We start from the raw sequence: 18303 nt of genomic DNA, 5'->3' as shown, positions 1-18303 counted from the left end.
TAAGGATCTTGATCATCCCCCGTGTGTGGGACTGTACTTTATATATCTCAGTTATATCACTAGCTCCCAGTACAGCGTGTGGCTTAGAGTAGCAAAGGTTTGATTTGAAGAAGATAGGAAAATGATTATTACTTTCACTACAGGTCCAGTACCTTCTCAGCGGGGTGTGTGTGTGTTGGGGGGGGGGTGAGGTTAGCTTCGATTACTTTGTTTTCAATACGACAGGTAGAATCCAGTAAGTGGTGTATTTATGTGCATGTGTATGTGAACACTAGAAACACTGCGTGTCATCAATACCAGAGGAAATGCTGTGAGAGGGACAAGAGCAGGGGGTGGAGGAGATAGGGAGCGCAGGTATACTAATTTATTTTTGATGAATTTTATTTCTGCATCCAGCTTCTAGAAGTCCAATACTGGACTAAAACCCCCGCTGTAGTATTCATCACTATACAAAAATGGATGTGGTTTGGTGTATAGGACACCTATCTGCTTTTGTGAGCCCTGCAAGCAGATATTCCTGGAGTCCTCCCCTGACAGTGACTCCTCCAATACTCAGGATCATCTCCCAGTTCCAGCATTCATTTTGGGAATCCTCCCGCCAGCAAGCGAGCTTCATAGACTTGAGAGGGCCTGCTGAGCCTGTGTGAACAGCGACGCGCATGCTCCCTGTAGTGGGCAGGTTTATTGAAGCGTTAGCAGTGGCTTTTACTACTCTTCTCCCGCCTCTCCACCCGGCGCGTCCGTCTTCCCTCTTACCCACCCCCAACCACGCTGTCCTCCGTATCCACCCCCTCCTTTCTTTCCCACCCACTCATCACCCCAGGCTGGGGAATCTCCATTGACGTTCGGGTGACGCTACTGTGCTGCCACTGTGGGTAGGTGGGGGTGGTTTCCAAGCGCTGCACAGGTAACGCCACCGCTGCCGCCATATTGACAGAGCTGGGGATGGGGAGGGGGCCCTAGGAACAGGGGTGGGGGACAGAGTCAACGCCAAGCAACAGTCGCGGCGGCGGCAGTGCTGAGCACCAGTCGAGAGGAGCTCTCCGTGAGGCAGCAGAGTTTTCTTGTCTATTGGGGCAGCTGCCTGCGGCGGCGATCCTCAGCTCGCAGCCTGTGAGCGGACGCTGCAGCGAGAGCAGCGGTGGCTGAAGCAGGGTCTGAGGGTTACGTGGGTGTTGGCGGCGGCAGGCAAGCTCAAACGACGGGATGCGCGGTCGCTCCAGCGGTTAGCAGCTCCTGTTCAAGTGCTCCTGAAGGGGCAATGCTACCGTTCACTCCTCAGGAGGAGCTTTGGAACCAAGAAATGGAGGTGTTCGGAGGCGGCGCAAGCAGCGGCGAGGTTAGTATGGTGGCCGAGGACTGGAGCCAACCCCCTTCTTTCCACAGGACGCTGGCTGGAGGCCTGAGAGAGAAGGGGCATAGGGCTAGGGAGCGGGGTGCCCAGGCAAGATCCCTTGAGGCTGCAGGATGGTGAAGCACGCGCTGCCCCAACTGTGCATTCCCTGGAGACGGCGGGCTAGGGCGTGGGGAGTGAGAGCAGCCCGGGCCTGGGCTCCTTCTCAGAAGGAGCTCCTGCTGCACGAACCACGCTGGAGTTGTGACTAAGTTTCTTCCCTTTGCGACCTGAAATGGGACTAGGGAACCCCCCTGGTGCAGCGCCTAGCTCTGTGCATTCCTCTTTCTCTGCTGCGCCGGGTTTGCTGGTTGGGACCACTTTCGGGGACAGCTGCTGATTCCAGTTAGCTGTAGAACCCCGTGTGCTTTAGGATTCCAGCGCAACAAAAACATACCTAGGTGTCAGACTAACTCTGGGGACCTTTGCTTATACGGATGTGTGCTCCTTACTTAGGTTGCTGGATTCTCCGTGGCATGTTGTGGTTTTTGTAACAACCCAAGTAGAGATTAACTGGCAGCCAGGTTTCTTTATTTACATTAAGGTGATGTTCTGTGGTCCCCTCAGTTCCACCACCCTCTTCCTCCTGCCCTTCTTTCCCCAAATGATGTCTCTGCCCTGTTAGTCTTTAAAAGAAAACGCAAAGGAAACCCCAGCCCTTATTAAGAGGAATCTTTGGAAGACTACTAGGTTCAACCAGGATATTTTGATTTTTCTCTGTTCTCGCTCTTCTGAAACTGTTCCGGTTGGACTTAGGTCAGCTATGTAGTGAACACTTAGATGTGCACAGGTACTCTGTAAAAGCAGTGTTATTGCTGTTTGTTGGTGTTGTTAGAAGCGGGCAGCATTTAAACACTAAAAATGAGACTTTGGGGATAGAAAATTGGATCCTTTTATGATAACTTAATGGATTGGCAGCATAGTACTCCAGTAGAGGCCACAATAGACCTCATAAAAATACGTGAATGCCAAGTATTGATTCACAATAGGATATTTTGAGGTAGCACTGGCAATCGCAGTCCTCCGGATCTCAAGATGCAAATTTGTCTTCAAATACTTGCTCCATCCTTAAAAATACACTTTGGACTGTTCTCAGTTTAACTCGTTCTTTTATCTTTTTCAAATTTCCAACAAATTGGGGTTAAAATTACGTGCCAGGATAACATTTAACAAGAAATGTGTAACAGAAATGAATTCAGGAGTCTAAAGTTGAACCTTCTCCACTATAGTACATATTTTACAAGTAAATTAAGCAGTTCCAAAATGCATTTTAATAGTCTACATCTCTTAAGAACAGGATAAATGAAAAAGGGTTCATTTCTTCTTGGAATTGATTCGTACTTCAAGAATTTTCTAGCAAGACCATTAAAAGGGAGAGGAATTTTATTTTATTCACTAATGTAATCAGTTGACTTATAGTCCCAGGTATCACGTTTATAAAAACAGTTAAATGCTTGTATATAAGGATGGGGTGGGAGATGGAGAGCCTTTTGCATGCCTACTATTTTATTATTTTTGTTACATTTGCATGCAGAACTGTTTTAAATCATAATTACCATATATGGTATTTTTGTTGTTTGCAGTATGTTTTAGGTTATTATAGAGATTTAACAATGGGTCTCTCTAACTCCGCAGTTTGGAAAATACTCAAGTGGAAATTGTTAAACCCTCTGAAGTAAAACAAAAGGTGAAGGTACTGTGGTGAAGATAGCATTTTTGCCTCCTTTGTCTAGAACAGTTATGATTTTTTAGATTTAATTCTTCAAGTGACTTAAAAATATTCTAGGTGAAACCTAAGTGCTATATCTGAACAGACCTGTTTAGTATGTAAAAGAGCTTTTTTGTTGTTGTTGTTTATAATAGTGCTCTTTTTCAACGTTTATTTATTTTTTGGGACAGAGAGAGACAGAGCATGAATGGGGAGGGGCAGAGACAGAGGGAGACACAGAATCGGAAACAGGCTCCAGGCTCTGAGCCATCAGCCCAGAGCCTGACGCGGGGCTCGAACTCACGGACCGCGAGATCGTGACCTGGCTGAAGTCGGACGCTTAACCGACTGCGCCACCCAGGCGCCCCTATAATAGTGCTCTTTTGATAAGAAGGAAACAATTTTACCTCCCAGACTTTATATTTATTTTAATTTCTTGTTTGTTGATGTTGACTTTAGGAATATTAACCCTTCAGCATGAGCTTTGCAGCCTCAGTCATGATAGTTTTTAGGACTAAGGATGCTTTAATTGTGGAATATGTTTTTTGAAAATGTATTGGAATCCTTAAAGAAAATGTGAGTGAGAATGTGTTAACTTTAATGTCAAAGGAGTTATTTCTGTCAGTTTTTTTGTGTGTTGTATCCTGGTAAAATTAAAGATTATATGCACTATCATATACTGTGGAGTCTTTTTCAGCATCTATCTTTTACTTGTCTTATTTCATGGGCAATTGTTAACCTCTGAATTAACATTCAAAAGTGTGAGTATTGCTTGTTTGAGATTCTGAACATGATTTCCTACAGGAAAAACTTATTAATAGTTACATTTTTAGACCAGTGCACAATAGTGAGGTATAATGATGAAGAACTAACCACTGTTTGTAAAATTGTCCTGTGGGGAAATGTGTTGGACGTTTTAGATAAGAACTATCTTGGTTCCAGTGAGAGGTGGAAAATGGGCCTGAAAAGGGCAAATATGGGCTCTGTTGGTTTCTGAGAAGGTTTTTGGGAGAGTGGAAATAGGATAAGCAAGAGGCTTTGGTTGCGAGAGCTCTTACAGTGACTGTCTTAATTAAGTATACTAGGAGTAGGAACTTCAAAGGGCATCACCCTCTAGGAAGCCATAATTTTAGCTCTTGCCTGGATTTTTGTCTGGATGAAGGAAGAGGTGTTACTTGAGGTCTGATGGGTATTGAACACTCCTGGGTAAGGGTCATAAAGAACAGCCTGATTTAGTAAAGTTAACTTTTCATGAGTTAGTGCAATATACATTACAGTGTGCATTTAGTTGGTTGGTTGGTTGGTTGGTTGTTTTTGGTGAGACAGTGCTTGCTTTGTGATGGAGGAATTGATTATAGTTTTCAAATTGCATATTATTTTGAAAGTTTATTTATTTAAGTAATCTCTAACCCAGTGTGGGGCTTGAACTCCTCATCCTAAGATCATACAGTGTAATATTATTTTCAGGAGTAGAATTTGGTGATTAAACACTCACATACAGCACCCAGTGATCATCACAAGTACCCTCCTTAATCCCCATCACCTATTTAACCCATCACCCCACACACCCTACCTCTGGTAACCATCAGTTTGTTTTCTATAGTTAAGAGTCCGTTTTTTGGTTTTCCTGTCTTTTTTTTTTTCCTCCATATGCATTTGTTTTGTCTCTTAAATCCCACATATGAGTGAAATCAGATGATATTTGCCTTTCTCTAACTTATTTCACTTAGCATAATACTCTCTAGTTCATCCAGGTCCTTGCAAATGGCAAGATTTCATTCTTTTTTATAGCTGAGTAATATTCCATTATATATACCACTTTTATCCATTCATCAGTTGACGGTCATTTGGACTCTTTCCATAAATTGGGTATTGTTGATAATACTTCTGTACATTCTGGTACATGTATCCCTTCTAATCAGTATTTTTGTATCCTTAGGGTAAATACCTAGTAGTGCAATTGCTGAATCTAGGGTAGTTCAATTTTAAAAGTTTTGAGGAACCTCCATATTGATTTCCAGAGTGGCTATACAAGTTTGCATTCACCCAACAGTGTAAGAGGGTTCCCCTTCCTCTGCAGACTCACCAACACCTGTGGTTTCCTGTGTTGTTAATTTTAGCCATTCTGACTGTTGTGTGGTGATAAATCATTGTAGTTTTGATTTGTATTTCCCTGATGATGTGTGATAATGAGCCTTTGCATGTGGCTGTTGTCCATCTGTCTGACTTCTTTGGAAAAAATGTCTATTCATGTCTTCTGCCTGTTTGTTAATTGGATTCTTTGTTTTTTAGATGTTGAATTTTATAAGTTCTTTATATATTTTGGATACTAACCCTCTATCAGATACTCCATTTGCAAATATATTCTCCCATTCAGTAGGTTGCCTTTTAGTTTTGTTGATTATTTCCTTTGCTGCGCAGCAGGTTTTTATTTTTATGAAGTCCCAATATCTTTTTTGTTTTGTTTTGTTTTTCTTGCCTTCAGAGACGTGTCTAGTAAAAAGTTGCTATGGCTGATGTCAAAGAGACTGCAGTCTGTGTTCTCCTCTAGTGTTTTGATGGTTTCCTCTTTCACATTTAGGTCTTTCATCCATTTTGAATTTATTTTTGTGTATTGTGTAAGAAAGTGGTCCAGTTTCAGTCTTTTCATTTTTTGCATGCCTATAATATTTCCAACGGCATTTGTTGAAGAGCCTTTTTTTCCCCAATTGGATATTCTTTTCTGCTTTGTCAAAGATTAGTTGACTATATAGTCGTGGGTTCATTTCTGGGTTTTCTATTCTATTCCATTATCTAAGTGTCTCTTTTTGTGCCAGTACCATACTCTCTTGATCACTACAGCTTTGTAATATGACTTGAAATCTGGAATTGTGATGCCTCCAGCTTTGCTTTTCTTTTTCAGTGTTGCTTTGGCATTTCGTGGTCTTTTGTGGTTCTATACAAATTTTAGGATCGTTTGTTCTAGTTCTGTGAAAAATACTGGGGGTATTTTGATAGGGATTGCACTAAATATATAGATTGCGTTGGTAATATAGACATTTTAACAATATTTGTTCTTCCAGTCCATGAGCATGGGATGTTTTTCCATTTGTTGTGTTACCTTCAATTTCTTTAATCAGTGTTTTATAGATTTCAGAGTACAGGTCTTTCACTTCTTTGGTTAGGTTTATTCCTAGGTATCTTATTGTTTTTTGTGCAATTGTAAATGGGATTTCTGTATGTTCATTTTGTATCCTGTGACTTTACTAAATTTGTATGTCAGTTCTAGCAGTTTTTTGAGGAGAGTCTTTCAGGTTTTCTATATAAAGTATCATGTCATCTACAAATAGTGAAAGTTTGACTTCTTTATTGATTTGGATGCCTTTTATTCCTTTTTGCTGTCTTATTGCTGTGACTAAGACTAGTAGTTCCATGTTAAATAACAGTGGTGAGAGTGGACATCCTTGTATTTTTCCTGACTGAAGAGGAAGAGCTCTCAGTTTTTTGCCCATTGAAGATGATATGAAGAGTGCGTTTTTTGTATATGGCCCTTATTATGTTGAGGTATGTTTCCTCTAGCCCTTGTTGAGGGTTTTTATTATGAATGGATGTTGTACTTTGTCAAATGCTATCATGAATGGATGTTGTACTTTGTCAAATGCTTTTTCTGCATCTATTGCAAAGATCATATGGTTCTAATCCTTTCTTTTATTAATGTAGTGTCAGGTTGATTGATTTGCAAATATCGAACCACCTTGTAGCCCAGGAATAAATCCTACTTGATTGTGGAGAATGATTCTTTTAATGTACTGTTGGATTCAATTTGCTACTATTTTGTTGAGAATTTTTGCATCCATGTGCATCAGGGATGTTGGCCTGTAGTTCTCTTTTTTAGTGGTGTCTTTGTCTGGTTTTGGTATCAGGGTAATGTTGGCCTGAGAGAATGAATTTGGAAGTTTTTCCTCCATTTCTTGTCTAATCTTTATTATTTCTCTTCTTCTGCTGGCTTTAGGATTCATTCATTGTTCTTTTTCAAGCTCCCTTAAGTGTAAGGTTAGGTTGTTTATTTGAGATTTTTCTCGCTTCTGGATATAGGCCTGTATTGCTATATACTATCTTCTTATGACTGTTTTTGCTGCATCTGAAAGGTCTTAGACCATTGTTTTTTCATTTTCATTTGTTTTCATGTATATTTTTATTTCTTCTTTGATTTCCTGTTTGCCCCAACCATTGTTTAGTAGCATGTTCTTCAACCTCTTTGTGTTTGTGGTCTTTCCAATTTTCTTTCTTCTAGTTGACATCAAGTTTCATAGTGTTGTGGATAGAAAATATGCATGGTACGATCTAACTCTTTTTGTACTTGTTGGGGCCTAATTTGTGATCTAGTGTGCACTTGAAGATAATGTGCACTTGAAGATAATGTGAATTGTGTTGCTATAGGATAGAGTGTTCTGGATATATCTGTTAAGTCCATCTGGTCCAATGTGCCTTTTAAAAGTATTGTTTCCCTGTTGATTTTATGCTTAGATGATCTGTCCATTGATGTAAGTGGGATGTAAAATCTGCTACTGTTATTATATTATTGTCAATGATTTCCTTTAATTTTATTATTAATTATTGCATATATTTGGGTGCTTTCCTATTAGGGGCATAAATGTTTACATTTGTTTGATCTTGTTGGATATATGATGATATAGTGCTCTTCATCTCTTGTTACAGTCTTTGGTTTAAAATTTCATTTGTCTGATGTAAGTATTGCTCCTCTGACTTTTGACTTTGTTTGCATGATAAATATTTCTTCATCCTCTCACTTTGAATCTGCAGGTACCTTTAGTTCTAAAATGGATTTCTTGTATGCAGCATATGGATAGGAATTGTTTCTTTTTAATCTGTCTGACACCCTATATTTTTTGATTGGAGCATTTATTCCATTTACATTCAGAATGATTATTGATAGATATGTATTTAGTGCCATTTTAGTGCCCATTTTGTCATTGTTTCTGCAGATTTTCTGCCTTTTTTTTTTCTTGCCTTTGTCACTTTTGGTCTTTCTTTTCCACTTAAAGAGTCCCCTGTAATATGTTTTGCAGTGCTACTTTAGTGGTCATGAACTCCTTTCATTTTTGTTTGTCTGGGAAACTCTTTATCTCTCCTTCTATTGTGAATGATAGCCTTGCTGGATAGAGTATTCTTGGCTGCAGATTTTTCCCATTCAGCACTTTGACTATATCATGCCACTCCCTTCTGGCTTGCCAAGTTTCTGTTGACAGATCCATAGCTAGCTTTATGGATGTTTCCTTGTAAATTAGGTACTTCTTTTGTCTTGCTGCTTTTAAGATTTTTTATTTTGTGCTATATTTTGCAAATTTAATTACACTGTCTTGGTGTTGTCCTGATTTTGTTGATTTTGATGAGAGTTATCTGTGCCTCCTGTATCTGGATATATGTTTCCTTCCCCATGTTAGGGAAGTTTTCACCTATTATTTCCTCAAATAAATTTTCTTTCCCCTTTTCTCTTCTTCTTCTAGGACTCCTATAATATGAATGTTATTATGTTTGATGGAGTCACTGAGTTCCCTAATTCTCCTTGTTCCATAATTCTTTCTCTCTTTTGTTGAACTTCATTAATTTGCCATTATTTTTTTCTGTATCACTTATACATTCCTCTTCTTTTTCCAGCCTTGTGTCATTGCATCCAGTGTGTTTGGAACCTCAGTTATTGTGTTTTTCATTTCTGACTGATTTTTTTAACTCTTCTATCTCTGCAGTAAGGACCTCCCCAAAGTCTTCCATTCTTTTCTCAAGTCCAGCGAGTTTCCTTATGATTGTTGCTTTATTTTTATTAATTTGTTTTTCTAAAGTTTATTTATTTTTGAGGGAGAGAGAGTGAGAGAGAGCAAGTGAGTGAGCAGGGGACAGGCAGAGAGAGAGAGAGAGAGAGAGAGAGAGAGAATCTCAAGCAGTCTTCATGCTGACATCATGGAGCCTGATGCAGGGCTCAATCTCACAAACCATGAGATCATGACCTGAACCAAATCAGGAGTCAGATGCTTAACTGACTGAGCCACTCAGGCAACTCTATGATTATTGCTTTAAATTCTCCATCTGACATATTTCTTATATCTGTTTTGCTTAGATCTTTTTGCCATGACCTTATCTTGTTTCATGTGGGATGAATTCCTCCATTTTGGCATTTTTTCTAAGTCTCTGTCTTTTCTTCTGTGTTAGAAAAGCCTGTTATGTTTCCTATTCCTTAGTGTAATGGCTTTCTGCAGAAGAGATCATGCAGTGTTCAGGGCCTGACACTTCAGGGAGTCTCACTGGAATGTGCTGTGTGCATCTGCTGTTGTGTTTTGGCTGCTCTATCCTTCATACCAGTTGTCTGCAGAGGCTCTCCTTGCCTGCAGTGGGCAGTGTTTGGTCCTTGGCTAGAGTGTGGTGAGTTTTAACTAGGTGTGCTTTGGTCTGCTTATTGAATGAAACCCGATGCTATTTCCACTAGAACTGAAGCCTTGCAGAACTGTCCTGTTGGGAGACATGGTGTGGGTGGGAGTTCTGCTGGTCTTCTCAGGAAGAGGCCCAGCATGCTGGGACAGAGGCAAACTTCACCTAGAAAGTCTTTACTTGCAGAGTACAGGGGTATGGGACCTGGCATAATCAGGTTAGGCAGCCAGTATTGGCACTGTGGTGCAGAAGTTGGTCCTGTTTTTATGCAGAGGAGGAAAATGGGGCTAGGCAGCTCCTTTGTCCCTGAAGTGGGATTTCTGTGCTTGCTGCCATCAGGGAAGCACCCCGGGAAGAGCAAACAGGTTCCCTCCTTTGTGTCCCAGGTGCCTTCCGTGATCACTAACTGCCTCTGGGATGTTTTACTGCCTTCTCTCCAGGAGCAGTGCAGTGCCCTCCAGGTTCTCTCCCAGCCAAGCCTGGAGACTTTCAGAACTCCAGGCTCTAGGGAAGTGATGTGGGCAGCAGCCTGCGCCAGTCCACTGGGAAGGGTTTCGATGTGCTGGATTAACCTGGAAGGGCAGTTGCACCAGAGTGCAGGGATGTGGTACCCAAAACAAACAGACCAGGCAGCCAGTGTTGGGGCTGAGCTGCCCTTGGCAGATGGCTCTGTGTTTATGCTGAAGGGGGAGGGAAATGGAGCATGAGGGCTTCTCTGTCCCTGAAGAGGCTTGCCTGTCAATGTTATCTCTCATGTAGGATATCCAAGAAGAGCCAGTAATCTACCCCTTGTTACCCAGGCATTCCTCAGATCACTGTTTCTTTTTTTTTTGGGGGGGGGGAGGGGGGAATGTCGTATCCTCTTTATTTTTTTATTTTTTTTATTTTTTTTTGGTTATTACCAATTATTATTACTTTATTTTTTTTAATATATGAAATTTATTGTCAAATTGGTTTCCATACAACACCCAGTGCTCATCCCAAAAGGTGCCCTCCTCAATACCCATCCCCCACCCTCTCCTCCCTCCCACCCCCCATCAACCCTCAGTTTGTTCTCAGTTTTTAACAGTCTCTTATGCTTTGGCTCTCTCCCACTCTAACCTCTTTTTTTTTTTTTCCTTCCCCTCCCCCATGGGTTCCCGTTAAGTTTCTCAGGATCCACATAAGAGTGAAACCATATAGTATCTGTCTTTCTCTGTATGGCTTATTTCACTTAGCATCACACTCTCCAGTTCCATCCACGTTGCTACAAAAGGCCATATTTCATTTTTTCTCATTGCCACGTAGTATTCCATTGTGTATATAAACCACAATTTCTTTATCCATTCATCAGTTGATGGACATTTAGGCTCTTTCCATAATTTGGCTATTGTTGAGAGTGCTGCTATGAACATTGGGGTACAAGTGCCCCTAGGCATCAGTACTCCTGTATCCCTTGGAAAATTCCTAGCAGTGCTATTGCTGGGTCATAGGGTAGGTCTATTTTTAATTTTCTGAGGAACCTCCACACTGCTTTCCAGAGCGGCTGCACCAATTTGCATTCCCACCAACAGTGCAAGAGGGTTCCCGTTTCTCCACATCCTCTCCAGCATCTATAGTCTCCTGATTTGTTCATTTTGGCCACTCTGACTGGCATGAGGAGATACCTGAGTGGGGTTTTGATTTGCATTTCCCTGATAAGGAGCGACGCTGAACATCTTTTCATGTGCCTGTTGGCCATCTGGATGTCTTCTTTAGAGAGTGTCTATTCATGTTTTCTGCCCATTTCTTCACTGGGTTATTTGTTTTTCGGGTGTGGAGTTTGGTGAGCTCTTTATAGATTTTGGATACTAGCCCTTTGTCCGATATGTCATTTGCAAATATCTTTTCCCATTCCATTGGTTGCCTTTTAGTTTTGTTGGTTGTTTCCTTTGCTGTGCAGAAGCTTTTTATCTTCATAAGGTCCCAGTAATTCACTTTTGCTTTTAATTCCCTTGCCTTTGGGGATGTGTCGAGTAAGAGATTGCTATGGCTGAGGTCAGAGAGGTCTTTTCCTGCTTTCTCCTCTAAGGTTTTGATGGTTTCCTGTCTCACATTCAGGTCCTTTATCCATTTTGAGTTTATTTTTGTGAATGGTGTGAGGAAGTGGTCTAGTTTCAACCTTCTGCATGTTGCTGTCCAGTTCTCCCAGCCCCATTTGTTAAAGAGACTGTCTTTTTTCCATTGGATGTTCTTTCCTGCTTTGTCAAAGATTAGTTGGCCATACGTTTGTGGGTCTAGTTCTGGGGTTTCTATTCTATTCCATTGGTCTATGTGTCTGTGTTTGTGCCAATACCATGCTGTCTTGATGATGACAGCTTTGGAGTAGAGGCTAAAGTCTGGGATTGTGATGCCTCCTGCTTTGGTCTTCTTCTTCAAAATTGCTTTGGCTATTCGGGGCCTTTTGTGGTTCCATATGAATTTTAGGATTGCTTGTTCTAGTTTCGAGAAGAATGCTGGTGCAATTTTGATTGGGATTGCATTGAATGTGTAGATAGCTTTGGGTAGTATTGACATTTTGACAATATTTATTCTTCCAATCCATGAGCAGGGAATGTCTTTCCATTTCTTTAAATCTTCTTCAATTACCTTCATAAGCTTTCTATAGTTTTCAGCATACAGATCCTTTACATCTTTGGTTAGATTTATTCCTAGGTATTTTATGCTTCTTGGTGCAATTGTGAATGGGATCAGTTTCTTTATTTGTCTTTCTGTTGCTTCATTGTTAGTGTATAAGAATGCAACTGATTTCTGTACATTGATTTTGTATCCTGCAACTTTGCTGAATTCATGTATCAGTTCTAGCAGACTTTTGGTGGAGTCTATCCGATTTTCCATGTATAATATCATGTCATCTGCAAAAAGCGAAAGCTTGACTTCATCTTTGCCAATTTTGATGCCTTTGATTTCCTTTTGTTGTCTGATTGCTGATGCTAGAACTTCCAGCACTATGTTAAACAACAGCGGTGAGAGTGGGCATCCCTGTCGTGTTCCTGATCTCAGGGAACAAGCTCTCAGTTTTTCCCCGTTGAGGATGATGTTAGCTGTGGGCTTTTCATAAATGGCTTTTATGATCTTTAAGTATGTTCCTTCTATCCCGACTTTCTCAAGGGTTTTTATTAAGAAAGGGTGCTGGATTTTGTCAAAGGCCTTTTCTGCATCGATTGACAGGATCATATGGTTCTGATCTTTTCTTTTATTAATGTGATGTATCACGTTGATTGATTTGCGAATGTTGAACCAGCCCTGCATCCCAGGAATGAATCCCACTTGATCATGGTGAATCATTCTTTTTATATGCTGTTGAATTCGATTTGCTAGTATCTTATTGAGAATTTTTGCATCCATATTCATCAGGGATATTGGCCTGTAGTTCTCTTTTTTTACTGGGTCTCTGTCTGGTTTAGGAATCAAAGTAATACTGGCTTCATAGAATGAGTCTGGAAGTTTTCCTTCCCTTTCTATTTCTTGGAATAGCTTGAGAAGGATAGGTATTATCTCTGCTTTAAACGTCTGGTAGAACTCCCCTGGGAAGCCATCTGGTCCTGGACTCTTATTTGTTGGGAGATTTTTGATAACCGATTCAATTTCTTCGCTGGTTATGGGTCTGTTCAAGCTTTCTATTTCCTCCTGATTGAGTTTTGGAAGAGTGTGGGTGTTTAGGAATTTGTCCATTCCTTCCAGGTTGTCCAATTTGTTGGCATATAATTTTTCATAGTATTCCCTGATAATTGTTTGTATCTCTGAGGGATTGGTTGTAATAATTCCATTTTCATTCATGATTTTATCTATTTGGGTCATCTCCCTTTTCTTTTTGAGAAGCCTGGCTAGAGGTTTGTCAATTTTGTTTATTTTTTCAAAAACCAACTCTTGGTTTCGTTGATCTGCTCTACAGTTTTTTTAGATTCTATATTGTTTATTTCTGCTCTGATCTTTATTATTTCTCTTCTTCTGCTGGGTTTAGGCTGCCTTTGCTGTTCTGCTTCTATTTCCTTTAGGTGTGCTGTTAGATTTTGTATTTGGGATTTTTCTTGTTTCTTGAGATAGGCCTGGATTGCAATGTATTTTCCTCTCAGGACTGCCTTCGCTGCGTCCCAAAGCGTTTGGATTGTTGTATTTTCATTTTCGTTTGTTTCCATATATTTTTAAATTTCTTCTCTAATTGCCTGGTTGACCCACTCATTCGTTAGTAGGGTGTTCTTTAACCTCCATGCTTTTGGAAAGTTTTCCAGACCTTTTTCTGTGGTTGATTTCAAGCTTCATAGCATTGTGGTCTGAAAGTATGCATGGTATGATTTCAATTCTTGTAAACTTATGAAGGGCTGTTTTGTGACCCAGTATATGATCTATCTTGGAGAATGGTCCATGTGCACTCGAGAGAAAGTGTATTCTCTTGCTTTGGGATGCAGAGTTCTAAATATATCTGTCAAGTCCATCTGATCCAATGTCTCTTTCAGGGCCCTTGTTTCTTTATTGACCGTGTGTCTAGATGATCTATCCATTTCTGTAAGTGGGGTGTTAAAGTCCCCTGCAATTACCACATTCTTATCAATAAGGTTGCTTATGTTTATGAGTGATTGTTTTATATATTTGGGGGCTCCGGTATTCGGCGCATAGACATTTATAATTGTTAGCTCTTCCTGATGGATAGACCCTGTAACTATTGTATAATGTCCTTCTTCATCTCTTGTTCCAGCCTTTAATTTCAAGTCTAGTTTGTCTGATATAAGTATGGCTACTCCAGCTTTCTTTTGGCTTCCAGTAGCATGATAAATAGTTCTCCATCCCCTCACTCTCAATCTAAAGGTGTCCTCAGATCTAAAATGTGTCTCTTGTAGACAGCAAATAGATGGGTCTTCTTTTTTTATCCATTCTGATACCCTATGTCTTTTGGTTGGCGCATTTAATCCATTTACATTCAGTGTTATTATAGAAAGATACGGGTTTAGAGTCATTGTGATGTCTGTATGTTTTATGCTTGTAGTGATGTCTCTGGTACTTTGTCTCACAGGGTCCCCCTTAGGATCTCTTGTAGGGCTGGTTTAGTGGTGACAAATTCCTTCAGTTTTTGTTTGTTTGGGAAGACCTTTATCTCTCTTTCTATTCTAAATGACAGACTTGCTGGGTAAAGGATTCTCGGCTGCATATTTTTTCTGTCTAGCACACTGAAAATCTCGTGCCAATTCTTTCTGGCCTGCCAAGTTTCAAAAGAGAGATCAGTCACGAGTCTTATAGGTCTCCCTTTATATGTGAGGGCACGTTTACCCCTTGCTGCTTTCAGAATTTTCTCTTTATCCTTGTATTTTGCCAGTTTCACTATGATATGTCGTGCAGAAGATCGATTCAAGTTACGTCTGAAGGGATTTCTCTGTGCCTCTTGGATTTCAATGCCTTTTTCCTTCCCCAGTTCAGGGAAGTTCTCAGCTATAATTTCTTCAAGTACCCCTTCAGCACCTTTCCCTCTCTCTTCCTCCTCTGGGATACCAATTATGCATATATTATTTCTTTTTAGTGTATCACTTAGTTCTCTAATTTTCCCCTCATACTCCTGGATTTTTTTATCTCTCTTTCTCTCAGCTTTCTCTTTTTCCATAACTTTATCTTCTAGTTCACCTATTCTCTCCTCTGCGTCTTCAGTCTGAGCCGTAGTGGTTTCCGTTTTGTTTTGCATTTTGTTTAAAGCGGTTTTCAGCTCCTCATGACTGTTCCTTAGTCCCTTGATCTCTGTAGCAAGAGATTCTCTGCTGTCCTGTATACTGTTTTCAAGCCCAGTGATTAATTTTATGACTATTATTCTAAATTCACTTTCTGTTATATTATTTAAATCCTTTTTGATCAGCTCATTAGCTGTTGTTATTTCCTGGAGATTCTTCTGAGTGGAATTCTTCCACTTGGTCATTTTGGATAATCCCTGGCCTGGTGAGGACCTGCAGGGCACTTCCCCTGTGCTGTGGTGTATAACTGGAGTTGGTGGGCGGGGCCGCAGTCCGACCTGATGTCTGCCCCAGCCCACAGCTGGGGCCACAGTCAGACTGGTGTGTGCCTTCTCTTCCCCTCTCCTAGGGGCGGGATTCACTGTGGGGTGGCGTGGCCCATTTGGGCTACTTGCACACTGCCAGGCTTGTGATGCTGGGGATCTGGCGTATTAGCTGGGGTGGGTAGGCAAGGTGCACGGGGGCAGGAGGGGCAGGCTTAGCTCGCTTCTCCTTAGGTGATCCACTTCAGGAGGGGCCCTGTGGCAGCAGGAGGGAGTCAGATCCGCTGCCGGAGGTTTGGCTCCGCAGAAGCACAGAGTTGGGTGTTTGTGTGGAGGGAGCAAGTTCCCTGGCAGGAACTGGTTCTCTTTGGGATTTTGGCTGGGGGATGGGCGGGGGAGATGGCGCTGGCGAGAGCCTTTGTTCCCCACCAAACTGAGCTCTGTCCTCTGGGGGCTCAGCAGCTCTCCCTCCCTTTGTCCTCCAGCCTTCCCCTTTCAGAGCAGAGCTGTTAAGTTATGACCTCCCAGACGCTAAGTCGCGCTTGCTGTGGGAACACAGTCTGTCAGGCCCTTCCGCTTTTGCAAGTCAGACTCGGGGGCTCTGCTTGGCCGGGGAGCCGCCCCCTCAACCCCGGCTCCCTCCCGCCAGTCCGTGGAGGGCGCACAGCCTCCCCGCCCTTCCTACCCTCTTCTGTGGGCCTCTCGTCTGCGCTTGGCTCAGGCGACTCCGTTCTGCTAATCCTCTGGCGGTTTTCTGGGGTATTTAGGCAGGTGTAGGTGGAATCTAAGTGATCAGCAGGACGCGCGGTGAGCCCAGTGTCCTCCTCTGCCGCTGTCTTCCGGAATTCCCAGATCACTGTTTCTATGCTGTCTGCCCCCAGATTTGTTTGGCTGCCTCTCCCCAGGAGTAGGGTAGTACCCTCAGGGCTCTATCCAGCTTAGCCTCAGACCTTTAAAACTCCAGTCTTCAAGCCCTGCTCCTTGCAAAACTCATGAAAATCAGCTCCTCTCGTTTTCCCAGGCAGTGGTTTTGGGGAAGTATTATCTTTATGAGTTCCACTGTATGCTTCTCTCTCTCTTACATTTCTCTGGGACCATGGCTTCCTTCCTCCTACACCACCTGTCATCCATTTCTTCCCCAAACCAAGTCTCTGCACTTCCTACCTTCTTGGATGTGGCTTCTTCTCTCCCTTTTGTTGTGGAGTTTGTTCTATCAGTCTTCAGGTTGATGTCTTTGGTATTCAGAATAATTTGATAGTCATCTAGATGTATTCAAGAGATGGGATGAGATGAGCCTAGGGTCCTCCTGCTATGCCACCATCTTCATTTCTCCAAATGGTACTTTTATATTATTTCCATATCAATACTGGCTTTGTTTAAAGAAGTTAATTTAGAAATAAAGTTCACTGATAAAAACAGTTTGGGATTAAAGCCACAGACTTTAAATATTTAACCAGAATGACACCTATATGGCAGATTGAGAAAAATTGCTAGTTTTATTTAATTTAATGAGACCCTATAGTAACAGAGGAAAGAACATGGGTTTAGGAAGCTTATTAATATGGGTTCCATTCTCCCCTCCAACTCATACTAGATGTGTGACCCAACACTTAGTCTCTCTGAGACTAAGTTTCTTCATTTGTAAATGGGAAAAAAAATTTCAAGCATTGTTATGTTAAAAAATTCAGTACTGGGTTTAATACACTTATCACAAAAACAACAACAAAAAAATGAATATATCTTTCAGTACCAGAATTAGGGCATATGTCTTTCACAGTACAATTGTTTCATGGAAGGGGGAAAAAGAAATTCTATCTTATTTCAGCTCTACCAACAAATTTTGTTTGTAATTGTTATGGCAGTATTATGCATATAATACTGTTAGGCAGTATTAAGCCTTTTGATGCTTTGAATTTTTTGTTCAGATGAGGGTATGTAGGAAAGCAACAGAAATGTGTATAGCTGAATTTCTTGGACAAGATAACTCTTGCATTACAAAATGCGTGGAGTTGTTTTAGAGATAGTGAATACAATTTAACATCAAATTAAACCATGACTATTTTTGTTAAAAAAGATCTAAGGATAACAAAATAAATAAAAGTTGCTTTGCAAATAGTACGTCTCTAATACACAGGGGTTCCCTCTCTTTCCCCACAATCATCATCATTTTTCTTTCCCCCACCCTTAAACTCTGAATTATTGTCACCTATATTAACTTTGGGATTTGTCTTTTTCTGTATGACTTATTTCACTTAGCATAACACTCTCTGATTCCATCCACATTGCTACAAAAGGCCATATTTCATTCTTTCTCATTGCCAAGTAGTATTCCATTGTATATATATAAACCACAATTTCTTTATCCATTCATCAGTTGATGGACATTTAGGATCTTTCATAATTTGGCTATTGTTGAAAGTGCTGATATACACATACCATATGTTTTCACTCTTATGTGGATTCTGAGAAACTTAACAGAAGACCATGGGGGAGGGGAAGGGAAGAAAAAAGTTAGAGAAGGAGTGAGCCAAACCATAAGAGACTCTTAAAAACTGAGAATAAACTGAGGGTTGATGGGGGTGGGAGGGAGGGGAAAGTGAGTGATGGGCATTGAGGAGGACACCTGTGGGGATGAGCACTGGGTGTTGTATGGAAACCAATTTGACAGTAAATTTCATATTAAAAGATAATAAAATGCTCTATTTTTCTGTCAAAAAGAAAAAAAAAAACCTTTGGGATTTAGATAGCCGTGGTCATAGCCCCCAGCTTTCTCTATTATGAGAA

The 18303-nt window shown here is 41.1% G+C and overlaps 1 protein-coding gene across 2 annotated transcripts in view; it reads left to right on the top strand.

Moving 5' to 3' along the window:
• The first annotated feature begins 717 nt into the window (after positions 1-717).
• The window catches only part of RPS6KA6 (ribosomal protein S6 kinase A6), a 182682-nt gene continuing 165096 nt past the window's right edge, over positions 718-18303 (top strand). For both annotated transcript variants that reach the window (XM_027053734.2, XM_053201420.1), the window contains exon 1: positions 718-1339. In XM_027053734.2, coding sequence (XP_026909535.1) covers positions 1262-1339 — 78 coding nt within the window. In that variant the 5' untranslated portion in view covers positions 718-1261. The remainder of the gene's footprint in view (positions 1340-18303) is intronic.

The sequence above is a fragment of the Acinonyx jubatus genome, chromosome X (assembly GCF_027475565.1).
Source record: "Acinonyx jubatus isolate Ajub_Pintada_27869175 chromosome X, VMU_Ajub_asm_v1.0, whole genome shotgun sequence".
In the NCBI taxonomy this organism is placed as follows: domain Eukaryota; kingdom Metazoa; phylum Chordata; class Mammalia; order Carnivora; family Felidae; genus Acinonyx; species Acinonyx jubatus.
Note: the sequence above shows the minus strand (reverse complement) of the source record. Positions and strands in the feature narration are given on the sequence as shown.